The sequence below is a fragment of the Lycorma delicatula genome, chromosome 8 (genome assembly GCF_047948215.1).
Source record: "Lycorma delicatula isolate Av1 chromosome 8, ASM4794821v1, whole genome shotgun sequence".
In the NCBI taxonomy this organism is placed as follows: Eukaryota; Metazoa; Arthropoda; class Insecta; order Hemiptera; family Fulgoridae; genus Lycorma; species Lycorma delicatula.
The window spans coordinates 24684791-24708321 of record NC_134462.1 but is presented as its reverse complement, the minus strand read 5'-3'; the positions used below and the strand labels follow the sequence as shown (position 1 = coordinate 24708321).

Here is a 23531-nt window from a genome sequence, read left to right as displayed (position 1 = left end):
AAAGAAGCTTGATATCTGGATTACTCACCTTCAAAGCAAAAATCTTGATATGTTTCCACTCGCTTCGCTTCTGATAAGATTGAGAAAAATTTAGACGAAGACTATTATTCACCACAGTGATATTTGTAGTGAATACCACAGTTTGCACAATATAATAATTTTATCCTAGTGGATAAAAATAATTTCTCTAAGAGATGGGTAAAAAAATATTTTAGTGATAACTGTTACAGATGCAACAAAGTATAATGTTAGAAAAATTAAAGAATTTCTCAGAATATGAAAAAAAAGAATTTTTCACAACTTTTAAAAAAATTGAAGAACTCACAAATTTCAGAATTTCTTGAAAATTTTAAAAAAATTATATAATTGCTCCCAAATTTGAGGAAAAATTGAAAATCTTGCAAATTTTAGAAGTTACCAATTGAGATTAACAACTAGTTCATCAAAATATCTGCCGATAAAACATTACAACTACAATTCATATCTGAAGTGAATATGCAGATTTATCACAAAAGCATTGACAATATTAATTCCTTTTGCCACATCTTACCTGTGTGAAAAGGGTTTATTTGTCTATGGTTGTGAAAAATACTAATCTAGGAACCTGTCTTTTATTAGTTGAAAGCAATTTGCTTTTGTGCACTTCATGTAAAAAAAGACAAATACATGGTCATGCTTCTGCATGACCATGTATTTTGTTAGCATCCTAAACATTTACAGAAAACTGATATTTGTGACAATTTTTATGAAATTGCATGAGGGTTTTCAATGACCCCATGTGCATGTTAAGAATAGTCAATCTTGTAAATTTGTCTTAATTGGTAAAGGAAATATCATTTTAAAAATTTGATTTGTACATATTTGGATAAGCCATTGTCATAGCTGAACACAGTGGGTTTAATCTTGAGTTAAAATAGCTAGTACTCATTGATGTAGTTGCTGTTTATGCAAAACTTTCCTAACTTGGGTGTACATATTGAATATTGTCGTTCTCATTTATCATGTTTGTCAGGTTTTAAGCTTCCTGTTTAAATAGATAAAAACAATTTGCGAGTAGGTAACACCTCAATTGAATAAGTGTTCCTCATACAGCTGTCTCACCTACCGATGTTGCAATGTGCAAGACCATTCATTAAATGCATAGCCATTTCTAAATTAGTATAAAAATGATTCACATTACTTGCCATAGTGAATAAGTGGTAAAAAAATATTAACTTACAGATATCAATGTATCATTTGGTAATAGCAAAAGAAAAACTGAGTACAGTTTTTATTTACATTTACAATAACTTGTTAATTATAATATGTGTTTTAATACAAATTATTTTTTAATATTATTTATTTTCATGATTTCAAAATTATTAACTTATTACATAATAATATTATTCAAGTTAAGATTGTGTCAATTATTTAATGGGAGGAAATAAAAACTGGTTACTGACTCACTTCCAAGAATTTTTGCTATAACTTTATTATTTAAGAATGAATTTGAATAAATAAGGTGTCATTTTGTTTTAACAATTATTGCCTGAAATTCCACTGTGGCTGCGGATCCAGGAGAAGCTCACAGTTTTATTACATTGAGTCATTCGAGAAATAACACACCTTCTCACAGTCGATACGGTGTCTGAAGTACATGTCACTAATTGCCTGTAAGGCACTCATGGAATCTGAAGAGACAAGTACATGTGGAAATGTTGAACTAATTATATTAAGGCTTTATTAATAGCTAACAGCTCAGGAACGAAAATACTAACAATGCTGGGAAGGCCAAACATGCCAACCACACAGAAATGTTTTTAGAGCCGTCTGTATAAACTATAGCATGAGATCACAATTCAGGATATTTATAGAAATAGAAGCAGTAATTTACTAGAGAAGGCCGCCAAGGGGTGTAATAACATGGAGCAACAGTAAGAACTGTACATTTAAAGCTAAGAAAAAGCACCAAGCTCTGATGCCTAGCAGAGCATTAGATGATGGTCGTTCCTATCAATTAACATGGTGGTTGGAGAATACCACACCAAAGGTAAAATGATTTGGTTGCACTTAATGTGAGCCACATAAGAGAATATCATTTGGTTTCTTTTTTTCCAAAGAGATGGCTCACCACTGTCCACTAGTAGACTTACCATAGGGCTTGAGCGAAAGACACATGTAACAATCATTCATCGATAAATGAATGATTATCAAATGACTATATAGAGCATCTTTATACGAATAGCCTGTGCGAATGAATAAACCATGCATCCATAGTCTAAGCGGGAACAGATTTTAGAGCTTGGTAGAAGCTCAACATGCATACTCGATCAGCTCCCCAACAATAACTACACAGAACTCTCTGCAAGACTACCATTTTTAAACATATATCTGCAACAAGTAATGGCTGACAACACTGAGCCAAAAATTAGATTATTTTAATGACTGATATTAGGCAGCAGCAGTAATACTTTGCAAAATTGCAATCAAGCAAAGATATACACTGCACAAATAATAATTATTATATTTTTGTTGCCAGTATTTCATATTTATTTTTATTTGGCATCGTCAAATAAATTTTGGTAATCATCATTGGCAGAGGAATGTTTAATCTACAATAATGCTAATAAGCATTATGCTGAAATGCAAATGTAATGTAAATTAATCTCTTTGGAAATAAATAAGTAAATTTACAATAGCAATCAATCTATGAGGAAATTTGTCAAATTTGTTTGATGACAAACTTAATTATTACTAAAGCTAGCTAGCTATTTATTAACATAAAAGGTACTCAAGAAAACAACACAAAACACATTAAATGCTGGAATTAATATATTTTTCATATTTATTAGAAATGCTATTAGGTGAAAATTCATTTTCAAGAAATATATATAATACACTGGTTACTAAACCAAAATAATTAAATACATAAAAAAAGAAGTTGACTGATTATATGAAGAAAAAAAAATTACAAGAAAAACTAAAAAAATATTTGATGTTAATTTTAATGTTATGTACTACGCATTACCCGTTTTAACAGTACACATAAGGTAATAGAACAAGTATATCGTGTAATGTACGACTTAGAAATTACTTTAAAAATTATTTAAAATTTATCTTTTTAAACATTATTCAAAAATAAAACTAATAATTAAAATTTTATTATTACTGCAATCACGAATGTACACATCACAATAAATACAACAGACGATGTGATCTTGTTAGATGACAGGTAAGGCAGTGATGAAGACTAAAATTTACGGCATCAAACATTCTATTATTATTATGTTCGAAGACTTGTGGTCATGTCGACTCCTGTGCAGAACCATCCTGAAAATAAAAAAATTTTTATTACACATCTTTCAAGTAATTTTACAGGAGTGATAAGATTTTTAAAACATTACTTTTCTTATATCGCCAAATTCAATTGAATCTGGCGATATAATTGAACTGATTTTGAATGTGTACATATTTTTATTTATTTAATTATGTACATATTTATTTGCAACTCCAGTAACAACAAGCTTATGCTTGATTGTACGTTAACTCTACTCTAAATTCTACCTTAGCCTAATTTTTTTTTTAGTGTGAGAAAATGCCAATTAAAATAAAGAAATTTCTTACCTCGATTATTAGAGATAAAAGCAAGATAATTTTTGAAGTAGAAAGTAAGATTTTACAACGTTAATCTTATAAATAGAGATACTCATTTTTAAATCTTAAAAAGCGATTACAACCAGAGTGATATACTGATTTGTGTGCACAATACCCAAATACTACATAGTCAAGTAGTTAAAACTGTTAGATGGTAATTTAAAGGAGGTAATAAATAAACAAAAAGAAATATAAAGCAAATATCAACTTACATCAGATGCTGGAGGACTAATACTTTTAGGTTTTGAACACGCAAAATATCGGACATCTCTATCTTTATCTGTTTGTAATCTTCTTAACGTTAGCATAATGACCTCATGGTGTGGACACAGTGGATTGGAGAAATAATCTAAAAAAAAACAAAACAACTTACTTATTCTTCTATATTGATGATATACTATCAGTATAGTTTGATTCTCTTCAAAAAATACCCCGGAAATGCAACAAACTTGTGCCAGTATTTCTTCAAATTCTCAAAACACCTGTGGAAAGCATTTCTTTGGTCATACTGATATTTTCTTTATTTCATTTATCTGTTATTGCAAATATTTGTTCATTTAATCAGTGGGGAAAATAAAAATTAGGAGGGTGCCATCTCTGTAAAATATGGAGGCTGTGGCATTACTTTTGGCTAAATAATCACAAAACAGTAGTGAAGTATGGAGGAGCGCTATCATGGTGTAAAATCAAAGAATTGGTAGCCCTCTTACGAGATTATTTTCTTCAGATTAAATCATTTAAACTGTATAAAAACAATAATTAACACAGTTTGCTGTGTTAGTGTACCTAATACTCTTATCTACCTTCATGCACTGTCATGTTTCATTATGTTCGAGCAATTCTGAGACATTAGGAATATTTGCTGACATTTTGTGATATTGCTTTTTATTGATAATTCAACAAATTTTTCTGCTACTTGTTACATAGCCAAAATCGTTTCACACTAGTCCTTATAACCGAAATCGCTTCTGTGACAGGTCATAGGGAATTCATTCCCTGTGACTAGTAGAGAAGTTCCATTCAGCAACTTCTCTAATAGTGAATTATTGATGTCCTTTATTTTGTTCATATTTTCTTCACTTGTTACTGTGTTAGGTGTAGGATATATTATGAGCAATCATATTTTTCATTTTCATGGCCTTCTTGAATTAATCTGTACCACTCATAAATCCTTGGAATACACATAACATCCTCGCAAAAAGGCTTCTCTATATTCATCACTTTACTGTACTTTATTCTATATTTAATGCAAATCCTTTGTCCTGTCTTGTGATTCAAATAAATCAACAATGTAGATAGTAAATACAATAGAAATTATTAGACAGACTATTGGAAACAATATGATTAACTTGACCTTGCTGTCACTCTCGTGACTACTTCACGTGACTTCAAATAATATTGAAGATACTACAGGCACATTAAAACATCACCTCAAAATTAAGCTACATTTAACTTATATTAACAAATACTCCATAAATTAAAATTTACAGCTGAAAATTAAAAACAATGATTAAGACACTTTCACACCTCAAATTATCAGATTTCAAATAAAATCTACCTGTGTTTAGAAGTATGGCCCATAAACTACTTAACACATCTTTATAAAATATCTACCACAACAAATGAATATCCATGCAATTCAGTTACTCATACATGAATTAAAAAAAGTTAAGTAAGAATTAAATTTACATTAACACATATTATAAACAAAAAATATGAATTTGAAAAGCTGAATACAGTAGAACGTTAAGAAAAAGAATGTAAAACAATTTTAAACAGAAACTCATTTGACCGAACAAAGCCGATTCTCCTGGAATAAATTAATCCATAATTTTTTTCTATACATTGATTGAAAATGATTCAGGTTCAAAGATATAAGACATGCTTTAAAAAATCCTCCATAGTGACATCAACAAACATTTGCTGATGATCACCTTGCACATTAAAAATTACAAACCAATTGAAAGCAACTTCTTATATTCTCCACTTACAAAAAAAAAGGAGGCCACATCTTAATACATAAAATTATATATTTTAAAGCAATATATTATATTTTAAAATGTTAACTGCAATTTTAACTGTTTAATAGAATAATGGTTTAAACTAAAGTCAATTTTTTTGAGTGATAAATGTAACCATCATGTTGGTATTTTTACTACACTAGTAAATGTTGTATTCTGTGTTATTGAAGACAGGCCTCAAAAACAGTAAATAACTAATAATTACATTAAATAAATTAAACTAAAAATTAAATTCAAAGACTTACGATTATAGGCAATATCGGTGTATAACGTCCGTGCAACAGCAAGACGAACATTAGGTACTGCATCCCATGAAATATCTAACAGATGTGGTAAAACATTTGTAGCAAATGTTTCTTCTGGCAAAACGTGTTGACTGACAAGTCGTGAACAAAGAAGTGCAAACGTCTGCCGTCTATTCCAATGTGTACTATGTGCTAACTGCTCGGCGAGTTCAACTAAAATATTATTAAGTAACCGTACATCACTTGATATCCAACGTACTAATTCTGTCACCTGTTGATTACCACAAAAAAAAGATCAACATAAAAAATAAATGGTTAACCAAAAACCCATATCTTTCATTCTCATGAATGCTCTGACAAATCTAACAAAATGTTCACTTTTCACTCATGTGAACTTCATTGAGATAGAAATTCTTCTTTTCCATAGAAATTTAACTGAGTATTTATACAATCTTTAAGTACAAATAATAATCGCTTAATTATTTAAAAAATTCATTTATAAAATCATATTCATAGCAATCAAAAGCATTCATTATCTTTCAGGAAAATTAAAAAATTAATTAAAGATGCGCTATTAATATTAAATTTAAATAAAAATAAGAAAAACATAAAGCCAATTTCTTTAGAAATATTTTGTTTTTTAATTCACAAATTTTTAATCCTAGTTCTTCAATGTATTATCAATAACAATGGTGAAATCTGTAACATTTATTTTTTTATAACAGCAATTTAAGAAAACACCTTTTCTTCTAGTATAATGTATAATAAAATTACACTAAATTTTTATTTACATGCAATGCAAGTTACTATAGTCCATAGAAAACAGGCTCTGATATGAGGATTGTATTTCATTGCCAATTTAAAAGTAAATAAATGTCAAGGAAGATTTTCTCTTCATCAAAAAATGTTAAAATCACATTTGAGTAACAATAACAAGCATAAAATTCCATATAAAGTTGATTTTGGTATGCACCACTGTAGTATAAATAAATTTGGGTATTTTTTTAGCAGACCCTGATGATATTATTCTTGAGCACATTATGGTTAATAAATAACTCCTCTAAACTACTTTAAAAGTTTTTTGAAAATTTTCCATCCATATTCTATATCATACTGCACATAATTTAATTCTGTTCCTTTCTAGATATACTACTTCCCGAATCAGCAACTGAAGACCTGAGAATGAATGTTTTGTTTTTTCCTATTCTTACACTGCAGAAAAAACTACAAATTAATTTAAAAACAGGGTAAACGTGATAATCCATTAAGGCACAAGAGCACTCTGAAATATCAGAGTACTTGCCTGGTTTTAATTTTTAGTGTGCTACCTATTATGAAAATAAGGTATTGACTGCTTTGCCTTCATTTACATACTAAATCAGTCGTATGTTTGAAGAGGTTATGTTGTGTGTTCATTTGGTTACATATCTGAGCTTGTTTGCTTTTGTTTTGTGATATTTAATAATGGGAGATTAGTACTGAGTTTAAAACTGACTGATTCAGATTCTGAAGTTCAATTTGTACATGTGACGACTCCAGAGATGAAAACCAGGCTAGGCCTTCATCAAGAAAGGGTCAATCCATCTGATGTGACCCAAGGGTAGTAGTAGCTTGACCAATTCAAAAATAACTGAAACTTACCCACTTGTTTCCTACATGTCTCAGGACCTTAAAACTTTTAACTCTTTTATTTAAGCAGTTTACCTGTGGCAGCCATTTTTGTTACGATGCAGTTTTACCATAAATAAAATTAATGATGATATACTTATCCCAAAACTTTTATGCATTTTTGAAAACTAATGTTTTTTTAAAAAATCAAATGTTGGCAATTAATACAATTAATTAAAATGAAAAAACTGACCCTCACAAACACTAAGTAAAAGGTAAAATTCAGCGGTGAGCTCTCAAAACAGGGCTGCGCCTAGATGATGTATGTGCTCTCATTGCTATTATTCAACTGCGGTCTAGAAATAGTAATGGCTCAAAAAATACCTTCCAAAAGTAAAAATCGACTGAAAAATTAAAACAGTCTTGGTTTTGCCAATGAGACTTGACTAGCAAACAACATTGACGAAGCTGAATCATAGATATTAGAACTTCAAAACACAGTGAAAAATTTTGTAAAATGAATAAAACTATGTTTTTCAAATACTATTAACTAGGAATGATTTTTAAATATCAAAAAAGAAATAAACATGATATCACAAGAAAAGAAAACAATTCTTCTTGCAAGACTTTTCAGATATCTGAAGGATGTGTTAAGCTTTAAAAAAAGAAAAACTTCATTTTGGGGAAAACTTAAGAAGAAAATGTTAATAAAGCGCAAAACCACATTATGAGTTTTCTGCATACACTAGTCACACACAATACCAAATCACACAATCTGAATAGGCAGTACCTGGAATTTCATTTGAATACTATAAAAATATATAATTTATACAAAGAGAAATGTTCACACAGGGAAACATTCCTGTAAGAGACAGTATACAGATATATTTTCAATGAGGAAAACTTATATTATCATATTAATTACATACACTTGTTAGCTATGTGAAAAATGCAAAATGAAGTCTCAAGTTTTAAATAAGGAACAAAAAAATGTTGTGAAAATCCAACATGAACTTCATTTAAAAGTCAAAAAGGCTAGATGAGGCACAAGTGAAGTTACCAAAAAAGCAAAAGTTAACCCAGACTATCATTTTTTTCATATCCAAAAGACTTTGCCATTTCCAACAATGATGCCCATGGTATACTATAAACATACGCATGTATTGTTGTTACAATTTGGGCATACACAACTTTGAAACAGGCAATCTTACATATACATTTGGGATGAGACAATAGCGTCCTGAGGATCCCAAGAAATAGTATCTTGTTTATCTGTTCAGATAAACAAAGAAGCATTTAGCCCTTCACCAGTTCTTTGTCTTAATATACTTTTAGGCCCCCTGTCGTAAACCACTCTACATAATGAAATTCACATAGCAGTACCATGATGTGCAATACTCGACATGATATTTAGACATCAGTAGATACTGAACTAAGAATCGCTCAACATTGTATTCTGTTTAGTTTTAGCATCAGCTGTTTAATCTGAATCTGTTGTCAGTAAACGAACGCACATACGATAACATATATAGTAGGCTACATTCTGACATCTTGTCTGAATTATAAATAAACAAGTTCAGGTACGAAAAATGGCTGGAAGTTCTTGTTGTAATCAAGTTCATTTTTTCAAACTGGGAAATATTATGAATGAGTTTTCTAGTGACGATTCAAAAAGTCTGTTTAGGGATGATAGTGACTGCGATTTAACAGTTAATGAAAATACTCTTGATTCACCTTCAGGATCAGAAAGTAATAGTGAATTTAAGGTTAGTGGTCAGCTGGTTTGTGACAATATTGAAGATATTTCCGTGATTAATACTGATAATCATATTAACTTAGCTTTGGGAAATTGGTCATTTGGTGATACTTGTTACAATGCATTACAGGAAAAATACAATGTAATTGATGGTGGTTTTGATTTTATGATTTTTTTTTCAGTTTTATTATACTATTTTTTTAAATTTTACCTACTAACAATTAAAATAAAATAATTTTATAAGTATGAAAATTAATCGATTAACTTAAAAAAAAGAAATTTCAAAGTGTCATAATGTAATAAAATAAATGTTGGGGATTGCAGAGAAATTAAATTTCAGGCTAAACAGAAATACCAAATTTCCTTGCTATAAAAATTGGACCTGGCTGGGATATATCAGTGAAAAAAAAATTGATTCGGCTAGTTGGTCATTTACTATAAAAAGACTCCAAAGGGTTAACAGCTTTTAGTAATAACATATACAGGTCAAAACCGCAATACAAAACTTCTGCCGTCACGGATGAAGTCTTACAGACCAGACCAATGATTTGCATACTACTGATCATAAATTTCCTGTCTGAACACAACACGCTGGACTTACACCAGTCTTGCTATAACCAGCTCAAATAAAAGTCCTCCAGGAAAATTCAGAAACAACTGGAAACATTAAAAAGGTCATTATTACTAGGGACAAGTCATAAGTATGATTATGACAGAGAAAAAGTCCAATCTTCACAGTGCAAGAAACCTGAAGAAGCACAAGCCAAAGTTAGAGCAACATTACTGGTAAAGTGTCACTATGAATGCACTTCTAAAGATCAGATGGTGAACAAAGAATTACTTAGAAGTTCTCAAGTAATTATGTATTACAGTGAGAAGAAAAATAATTTGTGGAAAACACTACTGAGTGTTTTGATACAAGTATGCACCTGCCCATTCCTCACACAACCCATCCATGGAACAAGTTCTAATGAAACACAAAATTTCCATAAATTGATAAAATCCTTTAAAAGAAAGCTTACAAAGATCTTTAAAAAAATACAACAAAGCCAATTGTTAACTATTCAGAGAACTGAATGGTGAAACTCATAATATTGGTATAAAAAAATGTCTATGTATTTATTCCCCTTGAAATTAGTTTAATCTTATATCGAATATGTATCAATTTTATAATTTTCTATGTATGAACATTTAAAAAAAGAAAAAATGCTTTTTTTACAAGAAAGAAATACAGTATTAAGTCATTAAATTCAGATTATAAATAAAAAGTTGTGTACACCAAAGATAAAGTTAATGGGATGTAAAAAAAAATAAAATTTGACACAAATATAAAACTATTGTTAAAAGCGATTTTTTTTTTTTTAAATAAAACTAAAAGTATTTAAGTAATTATAAATATAACCTTTCAATATAAAACACTGTGTAAGTTTTCAAAATACCTATTTGAATTGTTTTTTAGGTACAGCAATTTGTAAAAATTACAAAATAATACACAAATAAAATTACTAATTTGCAATGTTAAAACAAAGAATACTTTTGTAACCATAACCAGTATAGAACATAAGTAAAAGCAGCGAGTACATGGATATCAGACAAAGACACCTTTACAATAGCATGGCTTAAGAGCAAACACTCTTCAAGAACTTTAGAAGTAAAATTATTTTTATAAAACAGGCACTACCATTCTATGTTCTACACATAATGAACTGGAGTACCTGCCAATTCTCAGGAAGCAGATTGCAATGGTTTCACACTGGGCAATTGGGTCGCCACGTACAGAACTAATTATTGAATCATAAAAACTAGAACAGTAATTATAATGTATATTAAAAATAGATTGAAACAAAACAAAACTTCATGAAAACAAAAGTAATGTTTAACAACAAAATCTCACTATCGTACTTGTCCCACTTACATTGATAAAAGTTATTTCAATTAAATCACTTGAGACATTTCTTTTTGTCTATAGCAAAGAAATTAAATCAGACTCAGAACATGCCGATCAGTGTTTATTATAAATCTGTATGTATACAGTATGAATGCAATATTCTTATAATGAATGTTTAAGTGGTTTTTAACAGTAACATTTTTGTTTAGCTAAACAAATATGATATAAGTATAGGCAATCTTACTAATGCTACAAAAAATTACACAAACCATTTATCATAATATTGTTTTGAATTAATAAAATTAATATCATTATAAATCATTTAGAAAAATGACATTTAACATTATGCCCTAATGTCTAAAGTCTAAGAAGACAAATATGTATTGCCCATACATATTTGTCTTAAGACTCATATAACCAAAAAATATAAGATTCTATTGAACAACGGATCTGATAAAAAAGCCTTTCTAAATACCAAAAATATTATATTAGGGCAAAAAAAAATTATTTAATGCATACTTCACAGAAATGTATGAACTACTGAACAGAGTTAGGTTAGTGTAATTTTAATTGAGTTATGCAGTTGAATAATGTTAGGAGGCTTGTCTACTGGTACAGTATTCTAATAGGTAATTAAAACATCAAATCAAACATGGAATTTCATAAGCTACCACCTTCCATACTTACCAGCATGGCATTTCTTAAGAGAAATAAAATTAATTGTTAAGTTCAACAATAATGATCTTACAGAGAGAAGCATGGAGAATGTTTTTCATGCACGTAGATGTTATACCTAATTGAGTGCAATAACGGATAAATAAATAAAGGAATAACAAATACTCTATCACACAGCTGCTGTACACTAGTAATCACAAACAAGTAAATAAAAGTGGCATTGCCTTACTACAGTCATCGATCGCTAATTACTGCTAACATCATTCTGTTAAACTGCACTGATGTCATTTAACTTTACTGATCTACTGGAGCCGATAAAACACTCATTAGCATTTGGGTATTAGTATTTTATCTCATTTCACACCATTCCATTTCTAAACGCTAAATCCTGACTCATACCAGCAACAGCAGAATCATCAAATCATAAGGGATGATACACTTTAACAATTACTCAAATCCTAATAAAGATTTTTGCATGTATTTTGGTCATCTTGTTTAGCTGATCCTGTGTGTCATCACTCACAAAAAAAATTGGCTACGTGTAGGTACAAAAAAATTGGCTACGTGTAGGTAAAGGATAGTAACTACTAGGGTAAGACAAATGCATTAAGTTGAAGTTCACATTTTTCCCTTCAAAAAGGTAAAATAAAGCTAATATTGATTAGTCTGTAAATTTAAATAAAGAAAACTTACAAGTTGTAAAGCAACCAGACGAACCGCTGCTACTTTATTAAGTAAAAGAAGTATTGCAAGTGGCATAAAGTGAGTGTATGTATCGGCAGCAGAAAACAATCCAACCATTTGAAGCAACTGTTTAGCCAATTCTTCTCTGAATCTCCAGTTTGTATCATTGTCAGTCATTAGAAATTCAGCCAATTTAGGCAAAAATGAATTTCTTCCGGCTGGTCTTAATATCTGTGTATAAAAAATACAATTATCACTTATATAATTCATAAACTACCACAAATTTGCTGTACAATTGTGACATAGGCAAAGCAAACAGTAATTTTTATATAAAAGAATAAATTAATAAAATAATTTTAAGAATTTTTTGTTAACTATATAATATTTGGGTATATCAGTTGTGTCTATCATTTACCAGAAAAACCTACTTGGGAAGAGAAAGTTTCTAATTGCAGTAGGCATCTTTCTGAATACACATTGATTATAATTTAATATCAAACAGCAATTTTATTTTAAATTTTATAATACCTAATTCTGTTAAATATTTTATTCATTAATTTCCATAAACTCAAAATTTTTTTTCAAGTTGTTACTAAAACATGGGTAAGACATCTTTTTAAAAGAAAAAAGTAATGTAATCATTAAACTTGTCACATCATTGGTTCATAAATTCTCACAAATTACCAAATTTATCTTCATACAGTTGTTACTCTCTCACAGAGACAATCAATCTCCCTAACAGTCAATCTTTTGTATTTCACCTAATTCAGCAATCATGTGCTTTAAACCACGATTAGAGCATACACAAAAAATACATTGACAACTTAAAATTGTTTTTAAAAGATCTTTCTTACCTTTAAAAATACTGCAAGATGTTTTAAAGCACCTATTCGTACATCATCTAAATCTTTAAGAATATCATTGAATACTGGGACTAGATCTTGAGTAGCGGCATCCTCGCCCACAATAACAGCTAACTCATGGATACTGGAAGCAACAGCTCTTCTCACTTTCCACTTAACATGAAAAAAAAAACATTAACAATAATCAGTTTATAAACATAAAAACACTAGCTCATATCAACCAAACAATGTAAGAAAAACATACAAACAAGGTCATTAATAATAAATCGCAAATGTGGAAAAGATGTGAAAATTAAACAGTTTGACAGATCAAACTGTTCATTAATTTTTAATTACTTTAATTAATTTTTGTAATACCTTCCAGTGTATCTATGATAAATAAAATTATTTCAACTATTTCCAATGTAAAAACATACTCAGTAACTCAAAACCACATTTTAAGCAACTTAACATCCTTTTTCATAAACTAATTTAATTTACTGAACAGTCAAGAACTTTCATAAAACTATTCAAAAAAAAACTAGAAAAACATCTCTGGCAGACATATATAGGAAGCTTTTATTCTAACAAAAAATTATTTTTTATAACCATATGAAATTTATTCTTTTCCATTTCTCTTACAGGATGCAATTTGCTTTTACATAAATATCATTTAGGGCAAAGAAAATAAATAACGTTTAAAAAAATTTACTTTTACAGAAATCACCATAATTTTACTACGGTTCATTTTGTTAAATATAAAATTTCATAGGATTATCATAATTTAGAAACCATCAATTACAAATTTGAGATATTATTTGTTGTTGATTTCCTGTTTCTACTCAATTTAAGTATGATGTCAGATCTAAATTTATTTTATTTTGTCTTATTCTGAACTTTACATATTCCAATTTAAAAGATTTTTTAAAAAACTCTATTTCAAGTAGATTTGAAACAGAAAAATCTAATTTTTATGAGCTTAAACTCAACATATTAAAAAAAAAAACTTTACCGAAGCTGAATGATTACATAAATAAAAAATAAATATCAACATCATATATTTTTATCAGTAAAAAATAACTAAATAAAAAATAACATGCTATTATTATAATTATTTTAAACAGATAAAATAAAATCCGATTCTATAATTAATCGTGTATAGTAAATTAATATGTTCATGACTATTCAATTTGGGTAAAAAATGTTTTTCATTAATTCTAGAATTTTTTTTAATATTCGAATTAAAATCTGAAAAAGTGTCAACATTGCTATCTGATTCCTGATAGCATTATAAAACATTTATTTTCAAGATAGCACACAAGAATAAATTAATAAATTGTTGAGTTTTATTAAGTTAATTATGATGCAGCACAATACTCAAACATAAAGTTCGATGCAATCAAATGTAAAAAAAAATATATTAATGAACTCTCAATAAAAAAAAAAACAAAAAACAATTTAACTGAAATCATAGCAATGAAAAAATAAAATTATGACAACTTGAATTACTCACAGTTTTATCAGCAGCTAATCTTAGGTATACATTTTTTAACAGAGACCAGTTTTCTTTTCCTAAAGTTTGAGCAACAGCGGGTAAACTATATGCTATTTGATATATAAGAAATCTGTCATCAACACAATCTTCTTGTATGGGATCCGATAGAGATACAAAATGATCTATTAGTTCTTGAGGTACTATATTTTGTCTCGGCTTTTCAACTACCTTTTTCCTACATAGGCTTAATCCTGAAAAGAAGAGAAAAACAATATTTACTTTGAACATACTACAATGCATAATTACATTTTCTAGAATCATAAGAAAAACAAGGCATTTCGCAGTTAAAATTTCAGTATTTAGTTAAATTTCCAATCTCTTATTAACTACATACAAAACCCTGATTAAAAAAAAACTATAAAAATTAATATAACCCACAAGAAAAAAATTAAAAAAGAGAGCATATTAAAGTAAATTTTGTACAAATGACAAATAGAATATTGTAATTTTTAAAATTAGTTATGCCATTAATTTTTTATATCTTTAAAATATTACATATAATAAATGAAAAATTAATATTTGAAAGTAATTGGGCCAAATAAATTGTATATTTAAAATGCAGATATGAAAGCTATTCAAAAACTAACTTTGATTTGTTATTAAAAACATTAACTGCCATCCAAATGAAGGTACATGTCATATCTATTGTAAACAAATTTTTATATACCCTTGTAATAAAATTCTGCCACCTGTGAATTCAGCCAGGTAATAACATTGTTTTTTAACTCATAAGTTGTTAAGTGGTAAAAAATTAGTTCTGTATCACAGACTTTTAGAATCTACAAATACAACTACAGCAAATTATTAACTAATCTAATGCTTTTATTACAAATGTCACTCGACTAAGAAAAAATATGGGAGATTATACTGGGCTATCAACATGCTCTATTTTGGTCAAGATAAAATTGGGACTATTAAATAATGCAAATATAAAAACTGTAGTTAATCGCATGGAAAATTTTGTTAATACACTACCCGGTCTAAATACACAAGCCATTGAACAATATTAAGGTCTGTGAAATCTGAACACAAACATAACAGTACAGCAAAAATGTCATACTTTTTTTTCTATAAACATAGCAATTATTGATCTTAATAGATAACTTTATACATTTTAAAATTAAAAGTTAACTTGAACAGTAAAGTTTCTTAGAAGATAAAAGTTAACAGAAAAGAACAGACTTTACTATTTAAAATGAGGATACCCTTTACTGGAACGAGTATTCGTCTAGAGGAGTCAACTAAGAATATTAGTTAAAAATTACTTTAAAATAACACAAAATAAGTCTGCATTTGACTAGATTTCCCCTCTACCTGGTTAGGCTATTGACTAAATACAAATTTACTGTTCGATAGTAAAATTTTACACAGTAAAAAAGTTGATGAGCAGTGCAATATAATTCATGACACAGTCGGTTTATGGAAATCAGTTCACATTACTGAACAAAGAAGACCTTTTCTGATAAAGGGAAGCCAATCTATCTTTATCTACATTTATCAACATTTTTTATTACCAACAAATACCACTCTAGAAACCTAACAATTTTTTTCTATTAGTCTATGTACTCAAAAAGTCTGCATTGAAAACTTACTATTACTTTATCATTTCTTCTTCCTGTTTAGTCTCTGGTAATTACCATTCAGAGGATGAATGAGTGTAAATGAAGTATAGTCTTGAACAGTCTCAGTTTGACTATTCCTGAGATGTGTGGTTAATCGAAACCCAAACACCAAAGAACACTGGTATCCACGATCTAATGATTTAATATTGAAATCCGTATAAAAATAACTAACTTTATTAGGACTTGAACACTGGAACTCTTGACTTCCAAATCAGCTGATTTGGGAAGACGTGTTCACCACTAGACCAACCCAGTGGGGGGTTAACTTATCATATCTTAACTTTGAAAAAAGTTAACTATTAATGACATACTTCGATTTATTAACATATCATAAATACACATAAAATATATTACCTTTAAAGATTGGCATATTTTGTCTGATATTTGAATCAGAAATCTGAAGAGATGGCTTATATGTTAATTCGCTTCCAAACTCTGATGATAAACAGTGATTACTCATTTGCATTACAATCATTTCCTGAAAAATAAATACATTTTATAATTAAAAAAACTGTTTTTAAATAAACACAACCACAGTAATGTACAGTTTATATATCTCACTGAGGAAGTAAAAATGTTGCTGTGGCCAAAAGGCAAAATACAGAAACCAATGAAAGAATTTAAAAAAATTGGTTTATCTGTAGCTTAAAAATAACATACTTGTGTTGCCTGTATAAAGGAAAAAGGTGCCATCAAGGAGTCATACATGATTAAATTTCCCTCTTCAGAATAATTACATAAAAATGATCCTGGCAATGAATATTGTAACCTAGAAATTTACACAAAAAAGTAAAAGGAGTGAAATATTTTAATGATATAAGTGAAATACTTAGTTTATATAAAAATATTATGATGTTTATACCTACACTGTAAAATGAAATGGTTTCCCATTTCATTAAAATCTAATAATAATTATTTCAACACAACCAAGGTAAGCTCCCCTTCACTAAAATGTTATGTATTTTATTATGAACAAAAAACATTTCAAACAATTACAATTTAAGACAGAAACCATTAGTCTATGTTCAAACTGACAAAATATTTTCACTCCCAAAGATAATTGTAACATACATCGTACAGATAAGGAGTAAAAAATGTGTTCGTTCCTTAAGTCCTTACGATTGTGGTTTGATCTTTTATTATTGATTACTTTTTATAAATATGTTAGCAAAATATCAATAAACCTTTATCTGTACAACGTTCTGGTAATTTTTTTATAAAAAATCTTGTTTGACCACTTGAAAACAAAAATACTGACATATTATTTTATTTAAAACCCTATTTTACCGGCCAATTTAAAATAAAAATTCACAATAATGATATTTATAAGACCATGAATAATAGGTGTACTAAGCGCAGTTATGGATGCATACACTGAATGAAGGAAGCATGTTATTATAATGTGTAAATAACGCAACAATTTTTCATTTCACAATCCAAATGAATTTATACATATTTGCTTATAATAAATACACTTTATAAAAAAATACTACAATATCAAAGTGAATTTTTAAACTTGACCAAGATCAATCAATTTAACTAGGAAAGTGAATATTATGAAGAAATTAAATCCTGAAAAAGCAATTTTTTGTTGTAATAACAATAAGTAATAAACTACTATTTATTTTACATTTTATTTATCTGCAATTTAATCATACATACCATGAAGAATTCATGCAATGATAGTAGGCATTGCCACTGTTTTTATAATAGCGTTCACAGTAGCCTAGATGAAGCAATGATTAAGATATCAGTATTTTTTTTTGTAATTTATAACTGCATAATTAATTTTAATCAAATGTGATTTATTAATATCAGGCAATCTAACAGATTCTGCACAGAGTTATAAAGTCCCTTGCTGTGGAAAGTTTTACAAAATTGTAAAATTTATTGAATTTGAAACTGAATCAAAAATCAAAAGGAAAACATTCCAAACAAAATTATAATCTACTTTGAAATACTAGTTCTAATACGATTTAGTTCCATAACTTCAACATTCCACAATGTGTTAAAATAAGATTCATTAATTATGATACTATAATCCCATACTCATTCTATACTATTTACAGGTAAAGCAAAACTAAGAATTGTACGTACCTAAGTTGCATTAGTTGATTTAATTATATGATTTTAAATTGAAAATATCTGGCAAAAGAAAGTAGGTATCTGTAATAAATTGCTGTTATATTTTGAATTCAAGGTTTCATAAAAATTAGAGCCTAGCTATAACATTATATCCTGGACAACTATTCTACAATAAGAATTTAGTATGAAGGGTGGTGGTTTATATATTTTGGATTAATGAACTATTATAATTTACTAAAAGACAACAAAATTCACTACTTAATTTATTTAAGATTATAATTATAAACAAAGTATGTACTACAACTGATGTTAAGATGTGAAGAAGGTAATAATACCTCTGTCGACAATATTAATAGAGGAAATATATATTACTGGAAGGACACATTTTTTTCAGAAAGGAATTAAAATCGATAGGAGAAAAATAAAAAATGTTGAATGAATGTAAAAAATAATGCTTTACAATATATGATATATATAAAAATGCTTTACAATAACTGAAACAGGTGAAGCAACAATAGATTTAGAACTTGCAGAAGGAGGGAGAAGAAAGATATCAATGACAGTCTAGGACAAGGCATTTGTTATATGGTCTGAGGAAGGTGGATAATATTGGTGATAAATAAATAACTACAAAATTAACAGTTGATAACAAATGACCACATAAAAATATGACTGCAACATTTATAGCAAACTGTAGTACAATGCCACAAGTCTAAATGTACAGTTAAAAATAAATTATAAATTAAGCCATTCATTTAAACTTCAGTTAAATGTAAATTATGAGACAGTGCATAAGATTACATTTAAAATTTCTTCCAGTTACATCAAGAAATGGATGCTTGCGTGTGACCAAAAATGCATAATATACTAAAGAGATTCACACAAATTAAGGATTAATGAACATTTTCATTAAAACCAACTACATCTAAACTTTATGTTTGGATTCTCTCATAACCAGGAAAAAACAAAAACTGTAAAAATTCTATTTTTTAATTTCATTTCATTTTTCAGTCTATACAAATATAAATCTAAGTAACATATGCAATTTCATTTTGTATAAACGAATTTAGAATTCAATAGATCTGCTGTGCTTTACCGTTTTGTAATTCACCAATAGTATGAAAATCACATTATTTTGGTTTGTCTTATCCTTATCAGTGCAGATAGTTTCTAAATAATGCCGGCACAAAATCTTATAAACCTGATCAATTTAATAAGAGTTTTTTACTATTTTGATAAATAAATTACAGAAAAAAACCTGAATGGAGAGTTAAGCAATAGGTTATTTAGATCCAATCACAACAAACTTTACACAATTAAGAGTTATGGTTAATTTGCTTTAAAAATTTTGTGCTTGTAACCTGCAATAAGCTTGTATTTTATTGCAGCTTCACTGCTTTTGATATAAACTCAAATGTTAAATCGACATAATTAAATATTATTTTCAAATGTTCAAATAAATGTCAACCAAAAGGCAAAGTCAAAATTACAATTAAAATGAAGCAGGAAATAACCAATAAGAACTAAAAAAAAAAAAAAAAAATGAATTACTGGATATGGTAGCAGCAGACTAAATATACTGAAACATCAACTACCTGAATGAATGAAGGGTGCATGGTTTTTTTTTTGTTTGAGGGCGAAAAACGCCTGGGCGTTATCATTGCGCGGTAGTTATTAGTAAAAGGGTAAAATAACTCCGGAATAATAAACTATACAAGGTTTAAACGTAATATCAATCATATAATAAAAATTTACTACTGGTTTTTTATTAATGAAGGGGGAGAAATTGTGTCCTTTGTCAGGACTCATTGTGTTGTGCAGTATTTTAACTAGTAACTTGAGTGATCAATTAATTATCATGTAATACAATATAATTTAAATCTCTATATAATAAATGTGATTATTTTAAAATGCCCGCTTCCAAAAATCAGAATTTCCTTTACCTAGAATGCGTTCTAATACTACTTTGTAAAGTATGATAGTATTATCTCAATAATATGGGTAACTTCAATATCTACAAACAAAAAAAAAGTGAATTATCACAGTAAAATAAAAAATAATAGCATATCATTAATAAAAGACTCATATACATTAATACAAATGATAAAAATAGATAATACAGGTTAAAATAAAATTTTAACCTGTTAACTCTGTATCATTACCTTTTTGACATCATCAAAAATAATTTTAATTAACTTCAAAAAGATTTTATAAGTGTCAATAAGTAACTAACAGATTTAAAAGTTAACGGAAACTTACAATAAGTTGTGTTGTTTCATCCTTATTTTCCTTTCCTGCAGTCAAAGGAATGTTACAATCGTCTCCTGTGTTTGATTTATTATTAAAATTACTGCTATCACTGACTGGCAAAGTAGTAACTTTTTCTTTTTCATCTTTTGATAACTTTTGTGACTGAACACTAATAACACTGTGATTAACACTATTATCATTAACAGACGGAAAAATTGTTGGTGGTGATGGTGCTGTAAGTGAGGTAGAAGGAATGTTTAAATCATCTAATGATGGAATTGGTTCTCTCCAATATAGGAATGTATTATATTGCTTTAAATTATCATTTTCCATGTCAGCAGTGCAATCATAGTAACGTGTATTTATACTAACATTTCCACTTCCATAATTAACTTCATTGCTATTATTAAAAGTCTTACTGAACTGATAGTGAAATTGAGCAACTGGGTTTATATTCCCTGAAAAACTAAAATCAAAATCATATTACAAAAATTTTTAATAACTTGCTTCACATTTTCCAGTCATACTTTAATAATCAAATTATTATCGTACATTGAAATCTCAAATATTTATAAAATATCAAACAAATTTTCAATCAAACATTTACTTTACAAAGTAACAAAATAGCTAAATATTTTGCACCCGCAGCCTTATTTATCCCCGTACGGGTGATGTTTGCAAAAGTAATGATGCAATATTTGTCATCCACATTAATAACTAAGCAACATTTCATCAATCGGCAATGCCAGGTAGTATGTTAGATTAAGAACGCAAGATTTGAGGACAAACATGAAAAAACCCATTGAGTTAAAGAAAAGCAAGTAAAAACCCACTTTGAGAAACAAACGTGACATTTTATTAACTATATACAAGAACTATGTTTATGGAAATAAAAAGTACTATAGAAAAGACAAGCACAGTAGTTTTGGGAAAGAGAAAGGAATATATAAATGGAAACAATTAAAATGAGAGATTAGATTTAAGAAAAATTAACGAGAACAAGTTTACCTGGGAGCAATTGTCAGGAACATGATGGCTCCCCGAGAAATACAGCAATAAATTATAACAAGTTCTTTAGGATTATTCCAAACTAAAAGTCATCTGTTTACTGATCTGCATAAAATTTTAATACTGGATATAAGTCAATTAAAAAAAAATAGACTTCATGGTCAAAAAAATAGACTAATTTGCTAGAAATGATAAATTCCATTTATATAAGTAAGTGAAAACATATAAGTAAAAATAAGGATGAATAAAATAAAAACACTGAACCTCACCTTGGTGTATCATTATCTAAAGTAGTAGAAAAATGTTCACTATCACTGGTAGAGCCATTATCATTACTGTTACTGTTATTATTGAGTAATCTTTCTATCAATGGTGAATATTCATTTTCATTTACTTCTGCACCCAGGTATTCATCATACTTTCTACACATATCATCATCTTTAGGTGTAGTCCTACGGGGAAAAAAGTATTAACGTCTTTATAAATTAAATCTAAAACAACATCAAAACTACGATCACTGGCCACTAAAATAAGTCCAACAACATGTAATAAAACTGCACCCAATACTTTCATCTTCATGAGTCTAGGAATCTGTTAAATACAGTATTTACTGATATCATTTTGCCATTCTTTTACTATATTATTATTGCAATACTTAAAAAAAAAAAAATTGTGCAAATTTGAGATTTTAATCACCAGCTCCCATCAGAGTTATTTGAAACTAAAATTTGAATTTAAAAAAAAATTAAATTTTCAAAAATTCATAAAAATTTAGGGGCAAGTATATTACCATTAATATTATATGGTAAAACTACAAGCATATACCTACATATAAAAAAATAATTCAAACTGTGTATGCCATATCCCTCCCTGCCTCTTGAAAAACATTACCAAAACAGAAATTTCATCCTTTTTCATATTCAACTTTATTGGTAATTTTCTTATAGAAAGAAGAGAGATAGTTAATAAACCAGTGGACCAATCTTCTACCTAGAGAAAATATGATTAAATTACTTTCTGTTTCATCCTTCCAGGACCAACAGTTTTTTAGCTATCATATTTTCCATAAACCCTTACAATCACAAAAATAGGTGTGAACACCGTAACAAAAATGGCCACCACGCTGAACTGTTTAAAAAAAATGGTTTTAAGGTCCTGAAACATGTAAGTTTCAATTTTTTTGTACTGGTCAACCAACCATCCTTGGGTCACTTCAAATGGATTGACCCAATTCCCCTAGAAGATCCACAGATATACTATGTACAGTGAAGGATAAACATTAAGAAAATACAAATTCAAAATTTTACCAACAATCCTAGGCTAAAACAGAATATTTAACTTGCATTATTTTATTGAAAATCAAATAATACAAATTTTCCTACATATTATATATATATATCATGAATCAATTAAGACAAAATGTCTCAAAAACAGTAATTTACAGAGAAAAAGAATTTGTAAAAACTAAATTCTATAAAATTTAACTCAAAATAACCAAAGTATACAAAATTCAAACTTTATTTTAAAAAACATAAAATGTTACACTTTTAAATTGCACAAAAAATATTTTAATGTAAAAAAAAAGCCAACTGGTTGAGAATAAATAAGAGATATCAAAATGAAATTGTATACGAATATAAAAGCAGTTCTTTACACTTG

At 28.3% G+C, this 23531-nt stretch overlaps 1 protein-coding gene across 2 annotated transcripts in view; it reads right to left on the bottom strand.

Moving 5' to 3' along the window:
• Positions 1-2798: 2798 nt before the first annotated feature.
• LOC142328667 (serine/threonine-protein phosphatase 4 regulatory subunit 1-like) overlaps positions 2799-23531 on the bottom strand; it is a 343237-nt gene continuing 322504 nt past the window's right edge. For both annotated transcript variants that reach the window (XM_075372572.1, XM_075372571.1), the window contains 9 exons: positions 22142-22324; positions 20874-21330; positions 16884-17007; positions 14866-15098; positions 13365-13526; positions 12520-12741; positions 5900-6170; positions 3846-3982; positions 2799-3309 (listed from right to left, as the gene is read on the bottom strand). In XM_075372572.1, coding sequence (XP_075228687.1) covers positions 3283-3309; positions 3846-3982; positions 5900-6170; positions 12520-12741; positions 13365-13526; positions 14866-15098; positions 16884-17007; positions 20874-21330; positions 22142-22324 — 1816 coding nt within the window. In that variant the 3' untranslated portion in view covers positions 2799-3282. The remainder of the gene's footprint in view (positions 3310-3845; positions 3983-5899; positions 6171-12519; positions 12742-13364; positions 13527-14865; positions 15099-16883; positions 17008-20873; positions 21331-22141; positions 22325-23531) is intronic.